Source organism: Felis catus, chromosome A1 (genome assembly GCF_018350175.1).
Source record: "Felis catus isolate Fca126 chromosome A1, F.catus_Fca126_mat1.0, whole genome shotgun sequence".
NCBI classification, from domain to species: domain Eukaryota; kingdom Metazoa; phylum Chordata; class Mammalia; order Carnivora; family Felidae; genus Felis; species Felis catus.
In genome coordinates, this window is record NC_058368.1 from 12,262,229 (window position 1) to 12,290,068 (window position 27,840).

General features: G+C 43.0%; 1 protein-coding gene across 3 annotated transcripts in view; it reads right to left on the reverse strand.

The window, feature by feature from the left end:
- STARD13 (StAR related lipid transfer domain containing 13) overlaps positions 1-27,840 on the reverse strand; it is a 185,077-nt gene that overhangs the window by 24,517 nt on the left and 132,720 nt on the right. For all 3 annotated transcript variants that reach the window (XM_003980318.5, XM_003980317.5, XM_045051825.1), the window contains exons 4-5: positions 11,703-11,766; positions 1,010-2,403 (exon numbers count right to left, since the gene is read on the reverse strand). In XM_003980318.5, the coding sequence (XP_003980367.2) occupies positions 1,010-2,403; positions 11,703-11,766 (1,458 nt within the window). The remainder of the gene's footprint in view (positions 1-1,009; positions 2,404-11,702; positions 11,767-27,840) is intronic.

Consider the following 27,840-nt stretch of genomic DNA (forward strand, 5'->3'; position numbering starts at 1 on the left):
CCAAGAAAATCACAAAGCAAATGGAACAGGAGGCGCCAATGTACAGAATGAACATAAGAAACTTTTTTTTTTTTCAAGTCTGATAATGGAAAAGGTCATTCTCTGTTTTGTTGGGAGGTTTTAAATAAGTGACATAATACATTTTATTTGTTTGTTTATTCCTAAATTTGCTCCCAAAGTGTTGAAAGCAGCTGAGACGGTGTATGTGTAAGTGTGTGTGGAGGGAGAGAGAGACGCAGACAGAGAGCTCGAGATGGAAAGTGAGATGTGGAATGTTCCGGAACTGTATAACATTTCACACTGCCGTCCTGTCTGCATTCTAACTCTCCTTTGCTGTTGAGATGGAACCTGAAGGTGGCAGGCGCAGATGAAGACGCACTCCTGAAGTGAACATTAGGGAACCACAGGACACATGTCTGTCTCAACAAGAGCCCAGCGGCAGGTACAGTATTACTGTTTCTACTGCTTTAAGCTCTTCCGGGTCCATTTTTCAAGGGTGCTTCTGAAATGCTCTTTGTAAAACAGCTTTAATGTACCCTGTAATGGGCATTTTTTAAAGCCAAAATAAACTTGTGAAGTATGCACCCTTGCGTCTCAGAAATTTCTCATAGGATTAAAAAAAAAAAAGGTTAAAATTTGAGGTGGAGCTGTTTAATTAATACTGCAGCAAGGACACGGGAGGTACCTGGGGCTCCCTTACCAGTGATCCCTGATGGTGCCTAGCACAATGCTTTCAATGTATACTCACAAATATACATATATATATATATATATTTTTTTTTAGTAAAACTGAGATCAAATTAAAGGATAAACACTCAGAGAAATGAATGTGAGTTGACACGGATTCAATCCCCATAATATTTGTCACAAAAGATATACTTGTGTTCGAATAGCCTAATCCCGTGTATCACCTCAAACAGGGTCCGGCATTTAGTATGTGCTCTTTAAACGTTTCTTAAATAAAGACACCATAATTATTACGAGATGGATTGAAAATCATGCCACCAACCTGTTTGGCCTGGTCAGAGAGGCCCCTACACCAGAATCCCTCCTTTCCCTGACCCCAGTGGCCTCCGACTCATTAAGAGATGCTCTGTCCACATCGCTGGGTGTTGTCCGACCTTCGGAGACTGAGTTGCCTTCGAAATCTAAGGTGATCTGATTAGGCGATGGAAAGGGGCATAATCCAGATTCTCCAACCAGTGCGTCGTGTGTTTGCAGCTCAGGCAAGACGTTCTTTGACCAGTCATCCACTACCTCCTGGAGCCCATTGACGTGGTGCAAGATGTCATCTAAATGAGGGAAGAGGTCATCTTTCTCCAAGTCCAAAAGGTCTCCCGTGCTGGCGTACAAATGGGAGCCCGGGACGTTGTCGTAGATACTGACTCTACTTGCTCTGTGGCAGGACGCCATGAGTCTGGGCTCCCCGGCACCAGGGCCCTGCTGTCTGCCCAGGGAGATGCTACCGGTCCTCCAGTTAACCCCATTGCTACCGTCTGTGGGCGAGAGGCTCTCAATAGAGAGTGCCTTGGGGAACGTTCCTGGTTTGTGATCCTTGGGAATATGCACGACCAAGTTCTCCTGGGAATGGAACTCGTGTGCGTGGTTCTGGTCGCCTGTGTCCCGCAGTGCCGTCCCGGCCAGCACGTCCAGGTCTTCCAAGTACATGCCCCCGCGCTTGTTGGCCTCCTGGCTTTTCCGTTCCTTGGGGCCGGGCGTGCTCACCCCGCTACCGCTGTTTAACGACTGGCTGCTTTCCCCGCTCCATTTGCCGGAGCTCAGGAGCCCTCTGGTGCAGGCAGCGGGGGGCGAGCTCTGGAGATCCCCGTTCGGGATGGGGACGCACTGCATGGCCTTGAAGGCCTCTGGCTCCTGTTGCAGCACGGGCCCGCTGATCACCAAGCCCCCGGTCCGCCCCGGCCCCTTGTGCCTTCCGTGCGCTCCCTTCCCTCGGAGTGTCTCCATACGTTTCAAAAATGATTTGGCTCTGGTCCTGGTGGCTTTCTCATTCTTTGGGTGGAGGGGGTAGCTGAGAACGTCTTTGGGGGACTGTGGGAGGCTGCCGCTGACGAACGTGGCGTCCAGCATGACTGGGCTGTCGGGGCAGGACTGGCCGGGGCAGTCGAACGGCTCGCGGCCCGCGCTGTGGCTGCCCGGCTGGCCGCGACCGTCACTCCCTCCGCTGCTCTCACTGTGAATGGAGCAGACCTCGGGCTCGCTCAGGTCTGTGAGGACACTTTCACTGCTGGTGGTGTTCCTCATCCTAATGTCTCCCGATGACCCATTCCGGTCTCCTCCGGGGAACAGCGTGTGCAGGTCGTCCACGCGAGACCACCGGCGGCTGGTTCTTTGGAAAGTCCATTTGTTGCTGATGCAGAGATCTTCCTCATCTGAGTCGTCACCCTGAAAAACATTACAGATGACGCTCGCTTCCAGGAAGCATGGATGCAGTGGGAAACCGGGTGAGCACCGAGGCACGGTACTCCCCCTCTTTTCCCTTCCTTCCACGCGTGCCCTCTGGCTGTCCCACGGTCCTTCCACCATCTTTCATTGTCCCCCACACCCTCCTCCTCCCTTGTGCCTACAGATCTCTTCTCAACCTGCTGAGCTTTCTTCCTTTTAATTTTCATAGAGGTTCTGAGTCCTTCCTTCCTCTCTGAGAAGTTTTCCTTGACTGATTACGAAGAGGTGTAATTACCATCTGACTAGACATCTAAATATAAAACACCTGCAGCTCTCTTTTTCAGAAACTTAATCCTGCCATCAAAGGCACCGACTTCTTTCCCGAAACCTCTTCACTGAGCCCCAGGACCATAGTTCCAGCTTCCCTCCTCTTTTTTTTTTTAATTTTTAAAAATGTTTTTATTTTTGAGAGAGAGAGAGAAGGGGGGGGGGAGAGAGTGGGGGAGGGGCAGAGAGAGAGGGAGACACAGAATCTGAAGCAGGGTCCAGGCTCTGAGCTGTAGGCACAGAGTGTGATGCGGGGCTCTAACCCGTGAGCCATTAGATCATGACCTGAGCCGAAGTCGGACGCTTAACCGACTGAGCCATCCAGGCGCCCCTCCAGCCTCCCTCTTCTGAACCTCAGAGTCAATCTATCTCAAAAGTAACACTCCTTACCTTAGTCTCCCAAATCTGATTCTTACCACGTATTCCCTGCGCAAATTAATGCCAAAATTATCCACTGAATTCCCCTAAGTAGAAACTTGGGAGCCATTACAGAGATCACTAGTTGAGGAGAGTCCAATCCAGCCGGCTCTGCTTGGCCAGCCTGCTTGTTTTTGATCAGCTCTGAATCTAAGTGCCTTTTCGCAGGACATGCATTGCCGGGCAGCTGAGCCCCCAGTGCTCTGCCCTGACTCACACTCTGCACCTCACACACTTCTTTTTCCTGTCTGGGTGCTGCCTGAGTAGAAACCCCCTGAGAGATGAGAGTCTGGGCTCCTTGAGGCCAGAGATGTCCTCGTTTACCTTTGCCAACCCTTGTGGCCCAGGACAGACCCGGACCTAGGGCAAAAAATCATAATTTCCCTCCAAGATGAGTGGATTCATAGCTTCTTCCCCCTCCTCATCCTGCATGTTACCAAGACCCAACTCTGAAGTGACTTTCAAATCCATTCCCTCCTTCACATCTGCCCTCTCATTCCCTTTGTGTAGGCCCTTGGCACCTCTGTCTGGGTCCGTTACAGTAAAAGCCTGGCTAGAATCCTTGTCTCCAGCGTCTTTCCCATCTAAACAGCTTTCCACAGTGTAATCCAAATATGATCATGTAATTTTCCAGCTTCAAAGCCTTCAGCTTCCCTTGGCCTTCCTAGAAGTCTTTAGCATGGCCATTCAAAGCCCTTTCAACCGGCCTGCAGTGTCCTGTTCTTGCCTCACTTTACTTGTGCCTCCCAGTTTCCCCGCTCCCTGGCCCATTCTCTTCGAAGCCTTCCCTCACTGCTCCAAGGCAATGACTACTTCCCGCCCAGAGCTCCTACAGCATTTGGGTTAGATCTGTGTTGTAGCACTTACTCTAATGATAACTTGAGCTCACGCTGCTCGAATCCACTCTCAGTTGTTAGAGGTAAGCTCATCAAGAGAAGGGCTTGTGTTTCTGTGTCTTAATCACATTTATAACCTCTCCAACGTCAAGCACATAGTAACTGCTCAATACTGTTTTGTTATTTGAATTACATTTATTTTACTTTGACATCTGGTTCTAAGACCTGGTTCCAAATTCTAGTAGTACCAGTTAAGAGTTTAGGTGATTGCTTGCAAATTGCTTCTTCTCTCCAAAGTTTCCATCAACTCATGAAATGGTACTAAAAACAGGTTCTGCCTCATGGGTTCGCTGAGGGAGCTAAATGAAATAATGCATTTAGTAGGCCCTCATTAGAGGAGTATTTGTTATTTTCCAGTGTTGGCTAAATTGCTTATCTACTTATTGTCTAAGAAGACTGCTTACCTATCTTTTTACATATCTAATGTCTACTTTAACCCCCCTTAACTTTGCGATATATTCTCCTTTCAAGAAAAAGTAAATAGATGTTCAGGCAGTAAATATTGCCATCTCCCTATTCTCACTTATTTCTTGAAAATCTAGATTCACATGGGCTGGACTAACTGACAAATTTGAACATTCACGTACAGCGGTTACATTCATATACGGTGGAAGGTGGAAGAAAGTAAAAACTGAGGTACTAATGGAGAATTCCATCGCGTTGGGATCACAGTGGGAAATTAGCTTTGAGTTTAAAAAAAGTCATATAAAGCTTTGGCAAAAGAGTTTAAAAAGATGTACACGTAGGAAAAAAGGAAAGGGTCTCGGGTGATGAATCAAAGTTATACTTTCTTTATAGCATTTTAGAGTTCTCTTTTTCTGTGATTGATACACAGTAAGACATGACATTTGAGAGCCACTTATGTATCAGGCACCATAAAGGTTGAAGGGTGAGCTCACTGGATTTTCAGATCACATTTCAGGAAGCTAGTGAAAAGAAGCTGATATTAAGTTAGCATTCTGAAAAAGCCCTTTCAGCAAATACGTTTTGAGAAGCCAAAGAAAGGATATATTTTTAAAGAAAATGTATATATTTTAAATAGAAACTACGATATTTAGCGTGGGCTCCAATGATGTCTCTCAAGTTAGCCCAAACTCGGTTACTGATGCTAGAAAACCACATACGAGTTGGATAAGGATTCCTTTATTTTGGTCAAGAAAAGATGCCAAGCTGGGCACTGTGGACTGGCAATGGAAAGCTTGCCCCCGTCTGCTAGACTCTAAGGGTTTATTATACTAGCTTTGGGCAACAGGAAGGTATTTACAATCCAACCAAGGCATGTGAAAAAGTGGTAAACTCCTGGAAAACACGGCCAGCAGTTCAGGGAAATTTTGCAGTATTTAGATCTTTTGAACCCAAACAAACAAATGAAAACCAAAGCAAAAAAACCCCAAACAAACAAAACAAAGAAAAAAGAAAAAAAAACACCCATTCTCCTTTAGCATCCTGTGCATGTGATTATCATAGTATGTCCCAAAGGGCAGTGACATGATTCTGTCTGTATTTTCCACCAGGGCAGAATCTTTCAACCTATTGATAGTGACATACAATAAGAAACTTTCCATCACAACTTAAGGCACACACATGTTACAATAAACAAACATACAAATGAATAAATAACCAAGCTCATGATATAAATATTATCCTTGTTTTTACTCATATTTTATAATCTAGTTTAGTCTATTTTTCTTAATATTGTCTGTTACCCACCAAAATTGTTTCACAGCTCACCAACGTGTCATGACTGACAATATGAAAAACACACTGTGCTAGAGTTTAAGTTTTTTTTTTTTTTCTAAACACTCAGGGCCCAGCAGACTTAACGTGCATACAGCCGACTCTCCAGTAATTGTGGAAGTGTACTGATTAAGAGATATTGAGATCTCCTCTGTTTGATAATTTTTTTGAGGCTTAAAAACAAATAGCTTGATTATTTAGGAATGCAAAATGGAAATCTCTAGGAGTCAGATGTATTTATGAGAAAAAGACACACCAGACAAACCTTAATCTCCCATCTCAATGGTTTAGTATACCATGGAAATCCAGACACAGAGTGTCTGGATTTCAGCAAAAGAACTGACAAGAGATTCTCACGATATCGTTGTGACCAAGATGGCTAACCGTGTTGGATGCTATAGAGAGTTCTTTTGGTAACTGGTTGAGTAGTTCACACCAAAGAGTGTGGTCAAAAGGCTGAATGCAACTACAGGAGAGCTCTCTGGAGGATGCCTCCAAGTTATGTCAATTTTAAGAATAACTTGAATGAGCCAGGAGAACTCATGTTAGGTAATTCACTAAGTAATGTTGACCAAGGTACCCTTTTTGAGAGTCAACTATCTCAGTTGTAAATGGGAATAATAGTAATATAAATCCAGCATGATTTGTCAACACAGCCAAAGGAGATTATATGTGAAAATGACACGTAAACCTTAAAGTACAATGTAAAGCTACTTATTGTTGTTAGAGACTGGTGATATCGGGATGTATAAAGACCTTAACAGAACGGAATGGTGGCCTCTTAATGAGATAAAATTTCATGAAGTAAAAAATAAATTAAATAAACAAACAAACAAAAAACCCCAAGTCACTCACCATAGACAGTTTGAGAAACTGTTCAAGATTGAGCAGAGGTCAGAAAACTTTCTGTAAAGGGTCAGATAGTAAATATTATAGGTTTCTGGGCCATGCGATCCCTGTCATACCTGGCCAACTCTGCTATTAGAGCCAGAAGAATGAGTGTTCTAATGCAAGTTTCACTTTGTTTGCAAAAACAGGAACAGTGGTTTGCGGACCCCCAGTCTAGAGGATTGAAAGCTGATGGGCTGCTGTGTGAAAAGTGAGCCCTCGGTGCTTCTGCAGAGAAAAGAGCTAGAATCCAATGGGCGAGAGTTTACATCAAATCCGCTTTCGGCTTACTGTGTGGAAGACTTCCAGTAATTAGAAAGAAAATAAATTGCCCTGCAGTGCAGCAAACTCATCGTGGCTAGATGCTCACAGGCAGAGGCTGAGTGGGCTATGAGCAAGGCTCTCGGAAGTAAATCCTGTAGTGGATGAGAGGCTGGAGGAGATGATGGAACATCCCTTCCAACTCAAAGATCTAATGGTCCTAGGATATGCACCTGCAATTATCTTCAATTTGAGACTGTAATACTCTCCAGTCAAGCGAATGCTGGAATACGACGTAATTTTTTTCTCTTTTGACTCTGCTGTTTGGAGTTAGTGGGAAGCGTCTAATTTGGAGGGAGAGACTGGGGTGTGTGTGAAAAGCAGAGGGGGTGGAGGGGAGAGGAGACCGGGCCCCTGGACAACAGCTGCAGCTCCTTTGAAATGCTGATAGCATCCAGGCCCCGAGATGCTGGCTGCAAGGTGGCAATTAGTCACGGTTTCTGAGTTGCTTTCCACCTTTGGTCATGATTCAGAGAGCTTTATTAAAACTATAACTTTAACCAGAACCGTTTGAAGCCAGCCTTTCTCTCTTGGGAAATCGTAGGGAAGAGCCTTGTGAGCATATATGTCCGTCTCTTTCCTCATTTAACAGACAGCCTACTGGAGTCTTTGGTCTCAACTTAAACTTTGAACGAAAGTCATACCACGTAAACACTAACCAATGGGGAGTTTGAAGGTCATCGTGAAGCAAGTGTGAATTTTGTAGGTAATGATGAAGAAGAAACACTTTTTCTGAGAACAAGTAGGTCTGTGTGTGCCTTGGAGTTTTTAATTTAGATGAAATGCTGATATTTTGGCTTTTCCGAAAAATGGGAACATTCTGAGTTGAAATTATATATTCCTCAGAGACAAATGCCAAACAGACATTGCAAAAGAAAGGTGTTTTTTTTCTTTTTATTTTTTTTATTTTAATGGCATTTGGCCAGATCTTTACACTGGAAACAGGAGCCCACACAGGTCGACAGCTGCAAGAGGCAGCTAATCCACGGTTACGTAGAAATTTAGAAGTGTATCTTCCATTCAGGTTAACGGGAGCTGAGTGGTGGAGTCCACCTGTTCAGAAGCTGGAATGTACCATTTGCAGGGCTGCAGGGGAAGGAGCCTGAAGCCGGAGGCAGGGGAGCTGCTGGTGTCCTCAGGGTCTCCAGAAATGCCTCCTGCCTGGGTTTTAGTAAGTGTCTCAGTGAGGTGTGTGGCCGAGACTGAGAATACTCTTCTCTACTTGACTCTCACAGAGACAGGGAAGGTTACCTTGAATCTCTGATAAATCACTTTTCTCTCCCACAAAGAGAAAATCTTGCGCTACTATCTTGAGAGGGGGAGGCAGGTGTGATTTCATTTTTCCTGGGGCTTTACAAGTAGCCATTTGTTGTCCAAGAAAGGTGTGTGCCCAAGTAAGTATGAATGAGGCTTCACCATCCTCATTTGTTTGCATACTTGTTTTTCTTTCTTGGGTGAACCCATCAAACTCTTCAGAATTAAAAAAAAAAATCCAATCAGAAGGAAATGCAAAGCAGAGCAAGGACATTCACTGTGAGAGACCCAGAAATGCATTTCTACAAGGACATTAAATAGATCATGGACTTCTGTGCAGATGGCAAGAAACATCCCTCTTCTAAAAACAACAATAAAAATACATTATAATTGTATGTATTGCAGAGGAAACTCTTCCACTTGGCCTCAGGCCAAGTGCCAGAAGTCCCCTCAGACTCCAGTACATTTCTGAATTTTTTTGTTATTATTTTTTTAATTTAATGTTTATTTATTTTGGGGAGAGAGAGACAGAGCATGAGCGGTGGAGGGGCAGAGAAAGAGAGGAAGACATAGTATCCGAAGCAGGCTCCGAGCTGTCAGCACAGAGCCCGATGCGATGCGGGGCTCCAACCCTTGAACCGTGAGAACATGAGCTGAGCCAAAGTCTGACGCTTAACTGACTGAGCCACCCAGGTGCCCCCTTTGTGTTATTTTTTTTAAAGTTTTTTTTTTTTAATGTTTATTTATTTATTTTGAGGGAGAGAGAGAGAGAGAGAGAGAGACCAGGAGAGGGGCAGAGAAAGGGAGAGAAAGAATCCCTAGCACTTGCAGTGCAGAGCCTGACTCGGGGCTCGAACTCATGAACTGTGAGACCATGACCTGAGCCAACATCAAGAGTCAGATGCTTGACTAACTGAGCCAGCCAGGGGCCCCTGTGAATTCTTTAAAAGGCAAGGAGGGGCATTTTGGTGCCAGAGTATCTGGGGTCAAACCTTGCTATTTCTGAGTGACTTTGAGCAAGTTACTCCCTGTGCATCCGTGACACGGGGAGGGATAGCGCCTGGCACAGGGCATGCTCTGTGTGGGTGTTTGCCGCCCACACAAACTGCTAGGTGAGCACATGTAGCCCTTTCATTGATCCCAAAGGGAGAAAGAACCACTGGGGCTATGGACACTTAGGCAATTTGGGGATGGTATTCTACAGAATGAATCATGTCTGGGCCTCTGCAGATGAGAGATAAGGATTATATTTTTATTTCTTAGATTGCCTAAAATGGGGACATAGCTAGAGGAAATGCTGCTGGTTGTCTTTTTCTTCCAACTAAACGAATTCCGAAGTTGACTGCAGTGTCACATGGTGCTTCTTCTCAAGTTTCACTTTCTACGTTTGATCATTTGACCTAGTCCTAGCTTGTATTTATGTATGTATTTATATTTTTTTGGTGCAGTAAAATAAAGGGTGAGCCTATGACTTGTGGAAGGGGCAGATCACAGGAATGCACACCCCCACACGGTCTCCTGCATAACTGCTTAGACCACAGCCCCAGATGCTGGTCATTATTGAGATTCACAAGGTGGTGAAGACCACATGTTGAAATTATTTATTTGAGAAGTCAGGCCATGTCTTCTCAATTTACTGAGTGCAAAGCCGTATTTTATTTCAGTGCATGCATTTGTGAGGCCTCTAGCTGAGCAGGGGCTGTAAGGGTAAGGGCTGCTACATCCAACGTGAGGAATAAATTAAGAATGTCAGAATACTGAAGTGACCGATTTACAGAGGAACTTTTGTGAAGGTAACACGCAACCAGCCTAACAAATGTTATTTCGGCCGATCTCACATGTGGGTTTTTGAAAAGCTGGTGATAGGGTGAGAATCTGATCACTCCACTTGGCTGAAAACAAATCATGTCATTAGTTTTTGTCTTTTGTAATACACTGCAGCTACGCAGATCTGTCTAGGAAGCCGTATGGATCAGCCATGCTTTAGACACATAGGCGTGGCTGTGTTAGGTTAATAAGAACCATGTGTTACGACCAAAACAACATCTGATGCTCACGCTTCAGATCGTGTGTATGCTTTTCAAGGGGTCTATTCAGCCAGACAGCTGTTGGGACGTTTATTTCCACATTTTTAATTTGTCTTTGGCCTAGACAAATTGCTCATATTTTAATATTTCTCTGGATATTGTTTTTCACCATTTTACCTCATTAGCTTAAATCTTTGGTTTCTAACTCAAACCCCAAACTGTTTTTAAGGTGAGGTCAACCAAAATTCATTTGCTTTTTTTTTTTTTCCTTTGGGTGCTATTTTAGAATAGAAATTCAAATTCAAGTTATTTTTTAAAGATCAGGTTACTCAAGAGTGACTTAAAATCCATTGGATTTAATGATTTCTCTGGGTAGACCAGGATAAAGAGCACTTTCTTTCGACTCAAAGATGTTTTCTCTGCTTCTTCAAAATATACTGTGGCTTGACTTGTTACATATTGGAGATGTGAAATGAAAAAAGTAGTCAACGATCTTAATTTTGAATTTCCCAAGAGGATCAATTCACTGAGGGATAGGGAGGGTTTTCAGCGACAGTGGTTATTAGGAGCCTTGATTTTGGAGTCAGGCATGCCTGAGTTTGAAACTCTGTTCTCCCGCTAGCTTAAAGATCATGAGCAAATGACAACCCGTTCAAGTTTTATTTCCTTTGTCTAGAAAACAGAGATCCTACCTCAATGGATTCAATGAGATCACGTATGGCAAGCACATAACATAGCTCCTCGAAAACAGTAAGTGCTCAATAAAGTACAGCTTCATTTCAGAACTGAAGTGTCCAGTCTCATTCTTACAGAGGGAATAGCACATGCTAGGCCTAGAACATGGAGGGAGCATAGTGACTCTTAAAACTGAACGAAATTCCTTGTGAGAAGAGAGAAGTGTAAGTGGGAGGGATGGTAGAGAGGAGGCAGGCCCCGCATCTTGTTGCCACACTCCACACGACCCCTCACTGATTATGAAATGAACCTGCCTGCGGATGAGCACATCTTCCAGGGTACTTGGAAATAAAATGCTATGGAACAGGATGAAGCAAAAGACATTTGGCACGGGCCCACGGGTTCTTTTCTGCATTCGCTTAATCTACGCATCACTGTGGAGTACTTGAGACTGATGGGGAGTGGATACTTACGACTAAAGAAACTTCTAAAAGATGACCACAGAGAAGGCATTTTATATCTTTCAGCAAAACTCTTTGATCAAAATGAAAACAAAGTGAAATGGTGAAACAAATGGACCTCAGCCTGGATTTATAATGGGACTTATTTATGATGGTTATGATGAGCTGGGATATTTGGAAAACATAGAGGGTCAGGCATTTCAGAATTTTGCTTGGGTTCCTGTTGTTTTTAATCCATGAATGCAAACTTCTTTTGTTAACATAAACCATGATCTTAGTAAGGTGTAGACACCTACCTTTTTCCTTTGGAAGTTCACATCAAGTTTCATTGAGGCACACTTGTTCAATGTATGCAGTCGTCTGAAAAGAAAGAAAAAGGTGGTGATTGCTACCACTAATAAGCCTAAATTTTCTTTTCAGATTGATTCTCATTTATTGCCAATGAAGTTGAAAGTGTAGAAATGAAAAGTTATGTCCCAACAAAGTACTGTACCCACTCAACGTATGCTATGCAAAGGGTCCCGTTGGCTTTCCAGCCTACCAGTCCCTACCCATCCCCTAATCTAAACCCAGTCTTTTCCTGGCTTCCCTCTCCTTTCCTGGAATGCATGAACAGTCATCTTAGCCCTGCTTTCACCAGCCCCTCCATTCATTTGCCACCTCGATCATGCTAGTCCCCAAATTCAGATCAACTTAACCATCTGTCCTCTCCCCTACTCTTGGGCTATTGGGTATAAATGGCCAAGATAACTCAGTGCTGAATTATATATGTCGTAGACTAAATTGTGTCCCCACCCAAACTCGTATGCTGAAACCCTAACCCCCAATGTTATTGTATGTGGAGTAAGAAGTAATTGAGGTTAAATGAGGTCATGGGAAAGAGCTCTGATCCAACAGAATTGGTTCCTTACAAGGGGAGACACCAGAGAGCTCGCGCTCTCTCAATCTGCCATGTGAGAACACAGTGAGAAGGTGGCTGTCTGCTAGTCAGAAAGAGTGTGCTTACCAGGGACCAAGCCCTGCTGGCACCTTGATCTTGGACTTTCCAGCCTCCAGAACTGTGTGAAAATAAATGTCTGTTGTTTAAGACACTCAGTCTGTGGTATTTTGTTATGGCAGACCGGGCTGACGAATAAATACATTTTGATTTTCATCCTCAGCTGGGCTCTGAAAATTGCTACTCAGCATTCCTTTCATTTTTTTGTCTGGTTGGCTCCCAATCTCTGATCATGAAAAATATCCCAGTCCCACAACAGAGAACTTAGCCACTGCTGCCAATGAGAAAATATAGCTGAACATAAGCTATCAGACATAAATTCTTTTAATAATCCTTTCCTTCATCATAAAAAAAATGATGTTCCTCTTCTTTTTCAAAGCTAACCCTTTCATCTTATTTTTTATTTCAACATCCACCACTTCTTCTGGGACCTTGATACCTCATTTATTCCCTCACCTCAGCAAATTCTCTCGACTGCTTTCTTCTCTTTAAGCTTATCCCTGTCTTGAACAAATTGACTAACCAATTAGTTAGCTACCTAAATCACCATAATCACACAAACAATTTTCCCCTCAATCCTAATCTTCCCATCAAGCAACTGTACTAACCTACCCCAATATTCCCTTCCTTACACTACTCAACTGCCCGAGAACAGTCTCAATATTCATTCACTCTTCAATCTATTACAATGTAATTTCCTGAAATGCTCTTGCAAATACCTTTACTAGTTTACTTTATCTGATTACACTTTAAAAATCATAGTTATTGAATGCATATGGTTTGAAGAGTCACACATTACCCCTCCTGTCCTTTTTCATTTATGCCTCTTTGGGGGCAACTCTTTCGCCTGTTTCTTTTGTTGGCGTTTACCTCTAACAACATGTTTATGCTGTTACTTCTTGATTTTTCAGTACAAATCATTATTTATAGACTTTATTCTCTGCAATGATGATTTATTTTTTTTTACTACCTGTCCCCAGCCCTCGCCTACCCCACATTCGTACACTGTATCTTTTATAATTATAGTTATGTCATCATTTCAGTTTTTGGATAAATCAGCATTCAGTGTTTATTATATTTATTATTGACCATGTAAATGCTGTTCACATGTATATCACACTCTGATTATTTTGTCTTCCATTCTCAACTTTTCATTATCCTAGGAGTTAATAAGTGTCTTGTTTATTTGTTTCCTTAGTTTTCAATGTATTTATTCCTAAATTCAAACTCAAATACTTTCTCAGCTATCTAACTCCCTAAGTGTGTTACTCTAGTAATCTAATTTCCTTGGTGACGTCTCTCTCAGAGCCTTCTTACCTGTTCTAGTTGGGGGTTTGCTGCCCTTGTTTTTAGTTTAGTTTATTTTACTATCATGGGCTGATCAGATTTCTCAGCACTCAGATTCTCAGATTTTTCTTGAGTGTGTTTTCTAACACGCTGAGGCTGAGCTACAAAAGAGGCCTGAGAACCTCAATATTTAGAACATAAATATCACTGTCACTGAAGTTCCCATTTTCACTTGAGTGCCTCACCTTCAACTATGTCTAGTGTTCCCCCAGCCTAGGGAACTTCTGTTGTAGCCTCTCCAGGCCATCAACTTCTAGTTTTGGGCTGATGGTGGGGAAGAAAAGTCACCTAGATATAAACTAGGGGAGTAAATCCAGGGCTCTATCTACTTTAAAACAGAATTTCAAACAACCGTCTTCTTTTTAGCCTCCCTTAAATGTCAACCCCCATTTTTGAGCTTTTTAGGATTATTGTAGTACAGACTGAATTTATGACTTACTTCACTGACCACTCAGCTTTTATTTCTTGGGCTTGCCAAGTTTTCTACTACATCATTTCTGTTTTTCTGCTTTGAAAATTTTATAGTTGTGGTGTCTCTCTTTGTATGGACATCTGCTTTTGTAAAGGAATGCCTCTCTAAATCAGTGGGAATTTAGATAGCAAGAAAATTCAGGCGTTCAATCTCCTATCTTTGATGACTCCTTTTGTATTCTGACTGCTCTGCTCTGGCTTTAAATTTTCAGCTCAATGAGTTTTGGCAATTTTAACTACCCTCAAACAAGGTAAAGAACATTTCTGCACATAGGAACGTTCTCTTGCGCTCCTTTACCATCAATTCTCTCCTCACCACCACATCCCCTCCTACCTCCCTCAGGGTCATCTTCTTTCTGATTTCTATCACTCATAGACTGATTTTGCCAATCCTTGGTTATCATATAAATGGAATCATATGGTATGTAGTTTTGTGTGTCTGGCTTTTTTTTTTTTTTTCACTCAACACAATATTTTTGAGATTGATCCATTTTATGGAGTATAGCAGTAATCATTCCTTTTAATGGCAGAGTAGTTTTCCATGGTATAAAGACATACAATTGGTTTATCTACTCTTTTGCTGGTGGATATTTAGGCTGTTTCCAGTTTTGACCAATGCTTTTTGATCACCAAATTCCATATCTTCTTTTTAGCAAAGACCTGTTAGTAGTAATGGGCAATAATCCCCACTCTCCATTCCTCGAAACTTTTCTCTTTGGCATTGAAGATTGAGTTCCCTCATCTCTCTAAACACTATCTCCTTCCTGTCACCAAGTAGTACCTGCCCCTTAACTATTAATATTTTTTAGGATTCAGACTATAGTCATTGCTCTTTTTATTCTGCATGAATATACTGAAATATATTATCCCATCTTAAAATAGACTCTGATGATGTCCAATCTTCTTTCTCTAACCCAGATACCTCCCTTGAGCCCCAGAGTTACGTTTCTAACTACTCATTAATCTCACCCATTTGTGGGGTTCTGCTGACCCTTCAAACTCAACTTTCAAAACTGAGCTCATCGTATTCTCTTCCAAACTTGTTTCTGATACTTACTGTCTTATCTTGATTAAGAGCATCACCAAGTAGGCCAGCCAAATGGAGTCATCTTGACACTTTTCTTCTTTAAGGTCTGTATTCATTTGATTACCAAGTCCCGTCAATTACATCTCTGTGGTATTTTTGAAATCTTGCCTCTTCTTTGGCCCTATTTTGGTGCCTTCTCATCTTTTCCCTAAGTCAGGCAATAGCCTCTTAATTGGTTTCACTACCAATTCAAATGCTTTACATTAAAACCAGTTCTATTTCTCAACTTTTTCCCATGTCACTCATTTATTTAAAAATATCTGATGACTCCCCTTATTTTCAGCCATCTCCAGTTTACCCACTGACTACACATTCATTAGTGTCAAATATAATAAGCAACCCTGGATTAGAAACTGATCATTTAGTCTGAAGCTATCTTTAGCATGGGCTTGGCCTTTGCTCTTATAACTGACAGCCTATCTTTTTGGTCAGTTCCACATGTGTCCATTGCTGCCTAAGACCTAAGAGTGGTATGTGAGGTAAATTTTATATATACATTCTCATTTGGATATATAATGAGGTACAGAAGAGCTTAAATAAGTCAATGTTGCTCATCTGGCAGCTCTGTAACAGGTTTGTTTAGGTAAGGATTGCTTGTCATTTATAAAATTTACTTTTCTAACAAACTGTTCTTCCATTATAGGTTGGAATCACAAACAAACATTTTTATTCTGTGCAAAAGTTTTTGATCTCCTACATACACAAAAGCCATCAAAGGGCTCATCCTTTATATGTCACATGCTTGAATATGCTTTCTACTTTTTGACACAAACAAGAGGTCAATTTGTTATTTTCTAAAGCTGGAGACTCAAACAAACTAGATTTGACTACCTAGATTTGGGTCCTTTTATCTCCCCTGAACCCAGATATTTGCCTGCACTTTAAGAGTTGCTCCTCTTCTTAGAAAAAAAAATATTTGTAAAACCTGTATCTTGTAAAGGACTTGTGCCCAGAATACATAAGAACTCCACAATAAATTCCATAATAGGTCAAACAATCTTGAGTTTTTAAATGTGCAAAATATTTGAACATACAGTTCGTTTTTTAAATGTTTATTTTTGAGAGAGAGAGAGAGTGCACAAGCAGGGAGGGACAGAGAGAGGGAGACACAGAATCCGAAGCAGGCTCCCGGTTCCAAGCTGTCAGCACAGAGCCTGATGTGAAGCCCGATGAGGGGCTCAAACTCACAAACTGTGAGATCATGACCTGAGCCAAAGTCAGATGCGTAATCAACTGAGCTACCCAGATGCCCCGGAACATACAGTTCTAAAAGAAGATATTCAAATGGCAAATAAGCACATGAAAAGATGCTTAGTGGTCATGGGAGAAATGCAAATTAAAATAATAAGACACACTGGAATGCCTAAATTAAAGACACTGTCAACGCTAAGTTTTAGCAAAGACATAGAACCACTGGAACTTCCAAAAGGATACAGCCTCCTTGGAAAACAATTTGGTAATATCTTACTAAATTAAACATATTCTTAGAATATGACCCAGCAATTCTACTTTTAGTTATATCCAAGATAAAATAAATCGTACACCCATACAAAGACCTGTACTTGAATGTTCACAGCAAATTTATTCAGAAAATAGCCCCAAAGTGGAAATAACACAAAGGTCCCTTAACTGACAAATGGAAATAAAAACTGTGGTATACACATATAAAGAAATATTCAAAAATACAAAGGCACTAACAACTGATACATGCAACGAAATGGATGAGTCTCAGAGGCATTATGTTAAGTAAAAGAAGCCAGACACAAAGAGCACACACTATATAATTGCATTTATACAAAATTTTAGAAAAGGTAGAACTGCAGTGACAGAAAACAGTTCAGTGGTTGCCAAATGTCAGCAATGGAGAACTTTTTGAGATAATGGAAATGTTCTACATCATGATTGTGGTGAATGTCACATAACTGTATACATTTGACAAAATTCAACAAATCGTAGGTTTTAAGTTGGTGAATTTTTTTGAATGTAAATTACACTTTTAATAAAGCTGAATAAAAAACACTGCAAGTGAGTGACGTCGGTGGGAATGGTGGAATAAAAGTCTTCAATGCTCTGTTCCTCTATAAAAGTAAGAAGAATATTGGCAATAACTGTCAAAATCAACTTTTTAAGAACTCTGGAAAGTAATAAAGGCTTGCAACCATCCAAGTACTGTCTATTTAAGAACAGTGGTTGAATCTACGTGGGAACAGGGAGATTTGAGGCATCTGACCTTGCCCTATTCTCATGTTTCTTTCCTCAGCTCTGCAAAAGCTTTGTAAACAACAGCATCACAATCAGAGCACCTATGAAAACTGGCAGCCTAGCAGCCACTGGAGAGGGCAGAATGGGCTTGGCTCCCCAAAAGCTTCATTATTAAAGAACTGTCATTATCTGAGCTGCCTGGAAACTGCCTGAATGGCCCCCATTCACAGGGCTTATCTTCATTTAACCTGACTCTGAGCTCATCACTGAGAACAGTTTCCCCCCCAGGGTGTTTGTCAAAAACAATCAGCAGCAATTATTTAACATCATAGCTGCCTGAACCGCTGATAACATTTGGGCTAACCAAGATGTGAACCAAAATGAATGAAAAGGATAGCTGCAAGAATGAGATGCCCATAGGGGACTTAGAAAAGTTCTAACATATTCTTAGGAATCTAGAAGGCCAAGCACATATGAAGAACTGTGTGCATACCCAGAAAAGGCATAACAAAGTCCTAATTTCTCACCTCTGCTTGGCATTGTTGATCTGCACAAGCAGGAAATAAAGGCTAAGGCAGAATTATCAACTTCCTCCTGGAACATTGAAACCATAGCCCAATATGCACAAAGAGCCCTTGATAAAGGCTGGGAGACATACTGGTTCAAGGCATTTAAGGACAGTCCTGTTCAATCATTTGCTGACCGCTAAGCTAACCAAATGGAGACTTCAGTGGTAATATATAGCAAAGTATTCAGACTTCAGAGAATTAGCTGAGGAAAGTCACTGAACTATAGCCACAACAAGGGAAGTCACTAAACTATAGCCACAGCAACAAACCTTGGGGAGAGGAGATCTGATTTTGAGAGTTGCCACATTATAGTGTTCAACATTTCTGGTATTAAACAAAAAATAACAAGACAACACACAGATTTTAAAGTTTAGATGGAGAGGCAAAAGACCCAGAACAGCCAACACAATATTGAAGCAGAAGAACAAAGTTGGAGGGCTGATACTACCCAACTTCAAGACTTACTATAAAGCTAAAGTAATCAATACAGTATGATATTGGTAAAAGAATAGAAAAATGGATCCATGGAACAGAATAGAGAGCCTGGAAATAGACCAACACAAGTATGGTCAACTGATCTGTGACAAAGGAACAAAAGTAATATAATAGAGAACTGATAGCCTTTCAACAAATTTTGTTGCAACAACTGAACATACACACACACACACACACACACACACACACACAAACACAAATCCATCTAGACACAGACCTTCTACTGATAGCCTTTCAACAATTTTTTTGCAACAACTGAACACACACACACACACACACACACACAACACACACACAACACAAATCCATCTAGACACAGACCTTCTACCCATCACAAAAATTAACTCAAAATGAATCACAGACCTAAATGTAAACACAAAATTATAAGGTCTCTGGAAGATAACATAGAAGGAAATCTAAATGACTTGAGGTTTGGTGATAACTTTTTAGATACAACACCAAAGACATGATCTATAAAATAAATAACTGATAAACTGGACTTCATTACAATTAAAAACTTCTGAGAAAGACATTGTTGAGTGTATGAGAAGACAAGTTATAGACTTGGAGAAAACATTTGCAAAAAACATATCTGATAAAGGACTATTATCTAAAATATACAAAGAACTCTTAAAACTTTAATAAGAAAACAATCAACCCAATTAAAAAATAGGCAAACAGTCTGAACAGACACTTCTCCAAACAGGACACACAGATGGCAAATTAGCACATAAAAAGATGCTTAACATCATGCATCATTAGAGAATTGCGAATTAAAATAACCATGAGATAACACCATACACTTATTAGAATGACAAAATTATAAAACATTGACCACACAAAATGCTGACAAGAATGTGAAGCAACAGGAATGCTCACTCACTGTGGTTGGGGATGCAAAATGGTACAGCACTTTGGAAGACAGTCTGACAGTTTCTTACTGCCAAACATACCCATACCATAGGACTGAGCAATCACACTCTGGTATTTTACCCAAATGAGTTGAAAACTTATGTACATATAAAAACCTGCACAGGAATGTTTATAGCAGACTTATTCATAACTGCAAAAACCTGGAAGCAACCAAGAAGTCCTTCAGTAGGTGAATGGATAAATCAACTGTGATATATCCAGACAATGGAATATTATTCAGTGTTAAAAGAAACTGAGCCATCAATCCATGAAAAGACATGGAGGGACCTTAAATGCATACTACTAAGTGAAAGAAGCCAATCTGTGAAGTCTACGTACTGTGTGATTCCAACTATATGACAATCTGGAAAAGACAAAACTATGGGTACATGAAAAAGATGAGTGGTTGCTAGGAGTTAGGAGGGAGGGCTGAACAGTCAGAGCATAAGGGATTTTCAGGCTGTGAAACTATTTCGTGTGGTACTCTAATGGTGGATACAAATCATTATACATTTGTCAAAACCCACAGAATGTGTAAGACCAAGAGTGAACCCTAATGCAAATTATGGACTTGGGGTGATGATGATGTGTAGGTCCCACACTCTGTGTGGGATGATCATGGAAGAGGCTGAGTATGTGCAGGTACAGGGGGATACAGGAACTCTCTGTACTCTGTCTTCCTTTTTTTCTGTGACTCTAAAATGGCTCTTTTAAAAAGTCTATTTTTTAAAGACATAGTTTTTGTTAGATTCATTTAACGATAATTTTATTTATCTGCCTTTGAAATTACCAACGTAAAGTGATCTCCATTTCCTTTGCTCTCCATCCACTTGCTCATTGGTTCTCAATCCTATCTACAAAAGTATCATCGTTGAAGACCTCTTAGAAATCCTGGGTACAATTTCAAATATCATACCCACAACCATTCAACTCTTCCTTTGAAAATGTGTATGTGTATCAAATCAGCATGTTGTGCACTTTATATATTCTATAATTTTGTCAGATATGCCTCAACAATGCTGGGGGCAAAAAAACACAACTGATTTGTTAAGATGAAAAAAAAAGACACAAGGAGAGAAAACACTCTTTATGGTGGTCTGAAACTAGGCAGACGGTGCAGCATCAGCCTGTGATTTATTTTGCACAAGGTAAAAGAAACTGGCTAGACTCTGCAAGAATACAAAACGGATGAAACACATATCCTCGAGAGATGTGAATGCCTCTTTAGGGACTGGCCGCCTCAGGTAAAAGAACATGTCACATAACAGAAGTATCCAGAGCGCTTTATCAAAACCGCTGTGAAATTCTGCTATGAATGAAGCCTATCTTTGTTCAGGACAGTATTTAGCATCGGTATTTGTCTACCTCTAACTTCATGGTAAGTAACATAAAACCCTTCAGATAATCTGAGTTGGTCTAGCAGCGGTTTCCTGAAAAACTATTCCTGCAGGAGTAACAATCTTGATTATAAAATTTATTTTATCAGCTGCATGCACAGTGGGTCTTCTCTGGGTTAGAGCCTCTTTTGAGGCACGAACCATAATTTATTCATCTAATCTGAATTAGGCCTTGCAGGAAATTTTACACATGATCGTTTCAGTAGGTTTTTCTTCCTTTCTCTCTTTTTTTTAAAGTTTTGTTTTATTTATTTATTTATTTATTTATTTATTTATTTATTTATTCAAATGTTTTTATTTATTTTTGAGACAGAGAGAGACAGAGCATGAGCAGGGGAGGGGCAGAGAGACAGGGAGACACAGGATCCGAAGCAGGCTCCAGGCTCCTAGCTGTCAGCACAGAGCCCGACGCGGGGCTTGAACTCGTGAGCCGTGAGACCATGACCTGCGCTGAAGTTGGAAGCTTCACTGACTGAGCCACCCAGGCGCCCCAGTAGGTTTTTCTTTCTTAACCGAACATACTTTGTTTATATAGGTCCAATCGGTGATTGATTTTAAGTAGTCGCAACAGCCTGTGCAGAGTCAGATTAACAGAATTATTCTTCCACACTGAATACGACAGGCTAAGGACTGCATCTTATTGGCATCCCTAATGCCTAGCACAGGTGCTGGCTCAGGGCAAATCTACTCAGTGATTTTTTTTCTAATGAAACCTTAGAGCTTGGCAACCTCTGGGGACAATTTGGTCTGACGCTTTTATTTTTAAATGAGGAGAATAAGGATCTGAGACGACCACTCGCTCCAGGGAGCCACACATTAGTTAGCAGGAGAGCTAGGACGAGGACTTCTTGACAGTGATGTCTCTGCTCCTGCCTATCCAGGAAATGAGAGCCTAATCCTGTACCTAGCAGAGGCTTTTGAACAAATGGTAGTTTCCTTCCCCTCTCCTTTATTCCATGCAAAGAGAAAACCCATGACACACGATGAAGCTCGTCCACTTTGCACTCTGAGCAAACTAGATTTCTGTTTTAACAGAAGCAAAGCAGTTTGATCCTTTCAGAAGAATCTGAGGATGGGATATCACTGCAGAATCTGTGAATTGCCATTGCTGTCTTCAGAATCCTTGAGAAGGCCAGTACCTGAGTAAAGGGGAGGTAGAAATCTCATTTTAAGAGTGAAACCTGGGGTTCTAATGGGAAAGAAGACAAGAAGTCAAGACTCTTTGTCCAACAGTGCACTACGTACCAGGAGCAAGGGTAGGTGGCAGGAATGCAGAGGCGAATAAGATGTGGTCCCTGCCCTTGAGGATCTCACAGTCCCGCGTGCGATATAAATTTCACAAACAAGAAGCAGCTCACTTCCTGAGTGCATAAGGACAAAACCTCCCAGAGGAGATAATATTTGAGCAAGCCCAGGAAGGACTAGGAGAAATTTGCTGCTTAGGCTAAAAGAGTTACAGGCAAAGCAAACGGGCATTAAATAGCACGCTTCAGTCTAGGACTCATAAGTATGTGAGTGGGGATGTCTGCAGAGAAAGGCAGGGGCTAGATCACGAAGGACCAAAATGAATGTGTCAAGAGTAATCTGTGAGTGATGGGGAGCAGCTGAAGGATATTAGACAGGAGAGGAACGTCGTTAGATCGCACATTACAAACGTAAGCGGTGGCAGGGCGGGGAATGAGCTGAAGAACGTTAGGGCGTGTTTACGATAGTTTGGGTGAAAGATGGCAAAAGGGAGTTGGAGCCGATGAAGATTTGGTCTTTGATAGGGAAGGAGCCAAGGAGGAGAAGTAGAGGACGACTCCCAGATTCCAGGCTTTGTCACCGTGCCACAGAACACAGAAAACAGTGACTTGGGGAAGTCAGCGGGGAGCCGGGCAGGAGAAAATCAGAAGTTCATGTTTGGATGTGTTAACTGTTAGGGGCCTTTGTGATGTCCGGACCCCCTTGGGAAAGCTGGGCATCACAGTGACTTACACACAAGATACATAATAATTGAGCCAACCATCCTCAGGGAACCCAGAACCCTGGAAACTCCAGCGTGTAAGGCACAGGCCAGTGAGAAGGAGTCAGATGTGGAGGAGGTGTGGTCAGAGACGTAAGAGGTCAACAGAACTAGCTGAAGGCCGTGTCCTAGAAGCCATGGAATGACCATCACAGAAGGGAGTAAGTGGATGGTTCTTTTTTTCTTCAGTTTTTAAAGATGTTTTTATTTATTTACTTTGAGAGAGAGAGAGATAACATGCATGCTAGCAGCGGAGGGGCAGAGAGAGAGGGAGAGAGAGAATCCCAAACACGCTCTGCACTGTCAGTGCTGAACCCGATGTGGGGCTTGAACCCACAAACTGTGAGATCATGACCTGAGCTGAAATCAAGAGTTGGATGCTTAAGTGAGTGAGCCACCCAGGTACCCCAGTATATGGTTCATTGTACTGAACACTTAGGCCGGGGAGGTGATGTACAGCTTAAAATGTGCCTTTTTTAAAGTTTTGTTTTGAATGTTTTATTATTTATTTTTGAGAGAGAGAGAGAGAGACAGAGACAGAGCCCAAGTGGGAGAGGGGAAGAGAGAGAGGGAGACACAGAATCCAAAGCAGGCTCCAGGCTCTAAGCTGTCAACACAGAGCCCGACGCGGGGCCTGAACTCACAGACTGAGAGATCATGACCTGAGCCAAAGTCAGACGCTCAACCGACTGAGCCACCCAGGCGCCCCTTAAAATGTGCCTTTTGGATTTAGTAGTTACCAAGGGCAGTTTCAGAGAAGCATGAGGGAAGAAGGCTGAGGGGTAAGTGGACTCAGAGAAAGTGAAGACAGACCATGAACACAGTGCTCTTTTAAGAAGTCTAGCTAAGGAGAGATGTGTGGTATTTTCTGGAGAAAAGGAATAATTCATCATGACATAATATTCTCTTCACATGTAGAAGCAAGAAAATAATTCCCGAGCTGACAGGTTATTTTCTTCCAGGTTCCAGTTCAATGTAACAAATATTCACTTCCTGCTCCACACAAGGCCACAAGGCACCCACGCTACGCTCCTAAGATACAGTCCCTCCTGTGGAACACTTAGAAGCCTGGCAGAAGGTCCTTCCATTGAGGCCCAGCTAGCCAGAACCAGAGTGGGGCGGGGTGGTGGCCCGTGTCAAATCTCGTGGTGCACAGACTGCTCTGAGCACACAGGAGGAGAACCCCAGAGACGACGTCCAGGAGGGCAGGACGCGGGGGCCACGCAGAACACGGAGGGCTTGCTGGGAGGGCTGGCTATTTGTGAGCAGAGAATGTGCCGCAAGCATCTGAGGGTGATGGGAGGGTGGTCTGGGCCGTGTCTGAGAGGGTTCTTCCACTCACACTGCAACACAGGCCTGCCTGGGAGACACAGGAGGGCCCTCTGCCTATGGATGTACAGGAAAGCAAAAACCAAAAAACCACAAAACCAAAAAAACCCCTTCCCCTCCTCACATTTTAGATTCATATCTTACAGTTAAAACTACCAGACTTTAGAGGTCTCCCATGCTGATTTAATGGCCAGTTTCCTGTGATATTTCTAATATTCCTGCCAAAGCCATGAAAGGAGTGACAAGCAAAGGTATGAATTCGTCTCTAACATGTGATTCTGGTTAAAGCCCGCGCGGCCTGAACTTCTCACCCTGCACTCAAGTGTCAGGGGCTGAAGGTATCTGGCCCCGTCTGCTTAGGAGTGTTCCGGGCGGGGCCCTCAAAGACGGTCCGAAACAAAGTCCCCGAGACTCGTCCTGACCCCAGGAATCAAAGGTGAGGGAGAGCAGGGGCTCCTCCTCTCCGGGCAAGGAGCACAGGGCCTGGGAAAGGTCTCCCCACAGCCCTGCAGCTCAGGAGTTCCCAAAACCGGCTCTGCAGAGCAGGATGGGTAGCTGTGCCTGACAGACAACTGAGGCATGTAACTCTGCAAGGGTGAGGCCTTTCAGAAATCACAAGCCATCCAGCAGGAGGGCTTTATGGCGTGTCAGGGAAAAAGCATACGGTCAGAAGTCCACAAGCGGCTGTCACTGGGCCACCGCTGAGGCAGTGAGGGCCGTGCCCCTCTGCTCTGCGGAGCTTTTCACCCCTGCTGCTCTCCCACCAAGCGGTCACGCTGTCTCCTCCGGCCCATCGACCCCCACACAGCTGTTCCTGGATAGTAGCTGCAGCGTGGGAGGAAACCAGTTAGGCACGGACAGATCTAGCTACAAGAAGAAAAATGAAGTATGTGTCTGCTGTCGTCGGGGGAGAGAGGATGTGCGTGTGGAACTGTGTGACTTGGAAAGTCATTTTTTTTATTGAGATATAATCGACCCCTAACACCGTGTTCGTTTTCGGTGTGCAACCTGATGATTTGATGTGTGTATATGTTGCAAAAGGATCACCACAATAAGTCTAGTCAACATCCACAGCCACACATGGTGACTTTGTTTTCTCATAATGAGAACTTTTAAGACTTAGTCTCTGAGCAGCTTTCAAATATACAATACAGTATGGTTATTGTATACAATACAGTCACCAGGTTGTGCACTCCATCCCCAGAAAGCAATTTTATTTATTTATTTATTTATTTTTATTTTTTTTTTTCAACGTTTATTTATTTTTGGGACAGAGAGAGACAGAGCATGAACGGGGGAGGGGCAGAGAGAGAGGGAGACACAGAATCGGAAACAGGCTCCAGGCTCCGAGCCATCAGCCCAGAGCCTGACGCGGGGCTCGAACTCCCGGACCGCGAGATCGTGACCTGGCTGAAGTCGGACGCTTAACCGACTGCGCCACCCAGGCGCCCCCAGAAAGCAATTTTAAATCACGTCCTCTAATGATCAAGGACTCAAGAAAGAGTGTAAGGTCCACTGGCAAATCAGTAAGGTTCAACAGCCCAAGAAAAAGAACTTCAAAAACAAAAGATGCAGGTTTTCTTGGACTTCTTCAGTTTGTAGGATTTGATTCAAGTTTTAAATTCACACATGCCTGCGTTGGAAAAATCAGATGGGGTGTGCTTGGCCTTTAACTGTTCACAACAACTGCTAATCCAGATAATTTCTCTAGCGAGAGCTGGTCCAAGTTGAAGCAGGGGTCACAACCGGAGGTGTCTCTGAGAGGTTCAAAGGAAAGCAAAGCAAAACCAGGCCAGGGGTAACCGGCGGGCCTCACTCTGGGCCCTAGCATTGGCTCTCAGCTCCTTCCCCAGCCTGTCCTCCACCACATGGGCCCCCATCTTTCAGTCACGGTCCTCTTCAGCTCTCCTCACTGTCCTTGGGGGACAGCACTCAGTCTCAGGACCTTCATGCCCGCGTACGTAGATGACTTTGCATCTCTGTCTCCGGCTGTGGTCCCTGGCTGGCTGCAGACCCGCGCACCTGACGGCAACTCCTCTGGTCCCAGCCCCTCAGGTACCTCAGCTCACCACACCTTCCTGGGCTCAGACCCTGGCCAGACTCCATGGCTGCTCCCTGCCTCAGGGAAAGGCGCCACCACCCCCCACTGCTCCAACCGGGAGGAGCCTGGTCACCCTGACTTCCGAGCTACAGCACCTGTAACTCATAGGTTCTTGTACGGATTAAATGAGACCAATGTATGTTACCAAGCAGCAGTAGACACTCATTAAATGTTAGCCACCGTCATCTGTTATTTATCTGGCAAAGCCATTCACTTTTAAAAACATTGTTAGGGGCGCCTGGGTGGCTCGGTCGGTTAAGCGTCCGATTCCTGGTTTCGGCTGGCATCATGATCTCACGGTTCGTGAGTTCGAGCCCCACCATGGGCTCTGTGCTGACAGTGCGGGGTCTGCTTGGGATTCTCTCTGTCCCTCTCTCTCCGCCCCTCCCCTACTTGTGTTATCTCTCTCTCTCTCTCTCTCAAAATAAATGAATAAATAAATAAATAAATAAATAACATATTTTTAAAAACTAAATCAACATTGGGGCGCCTGGGTGGCTCGGTCAGTTAAGCGTTTGACTTCGGCTCAGGTCATGATCTCGCGGTCCGTGAGTTCGAGCCCCGCGTCGGGCTCTGTGCTGACAGCTCAGAGCCTGGAGCCTGCTTCCGATTCTGTGTCTCCCTCTCTCTCTGACCCTCCCCCATTCATGCTCTGTCTCTCTCTGTCTCAAAAATAAATAAACATTAAAAAAAATTTTAAAAAGTAAAAAAAAATAAAAACATTTTTAATGTTTTTAATAATGCAATACAGGGGCGCCTGGGTGGCGCAGTCGGTTAAGCGTCCGACTTCAGCTTGGGTCACGATCTCGCGGTCCGTGAGTTCGAGCCCCGCGTCGGGCTCTGGGCTGATGGCTCAGAGCCTGGAGCCTGTTTCCGATTCTGTGTCTCCCTCTCTCTCTGTCCCTCCCCTGTTCATACTCTGTCTCTCTCTGTCTCAAAAATAAATAAACGTTAAAAAAAAATAATGCAATACAAAATATCTAATATATGTAATTAAAAAATAGCAACTCTCCCCTCAATCTGCTGTCCTGTTTTATGGTTTCTTGTGTGTTCTTCTTGGAAGTTCATATACGTAAAAATCATTTTGAGTAGCCGGTTGGAAAAATTTACACAAGAGGCCATTTAAAAATACAAGGATCAATGTTTTTCATATATCTATATTCCATCTACATCTATATCTGAAGTCCCCTATCTCTGACTCTGGCGTGTCTGTACCCCAGGCCTGCCCTATACTATGATGGCTGTGTGCGGGAAGGGGGTGGGGATAAAGATATCTTTCCTGCACACTAATTTACTTTAAAAAAAAAAGCTAAAAGTTCAAAATAGGCACAACAAAATGTCATGTGTTCTTGTCTGGATAATCCTGACTGGTCTTTTAGGGTCATTTTTCCAGGAAGCCCTCTCTGAAACCCCTTTCCCTGCATCCGTACTTACAGCGATCATACTACTATGTGCTGGGACTGTGGGACGCAGAAGCAATGGTAAGGCATGGTTGCCATCCTGGAAGTTCACACTGCCAGCA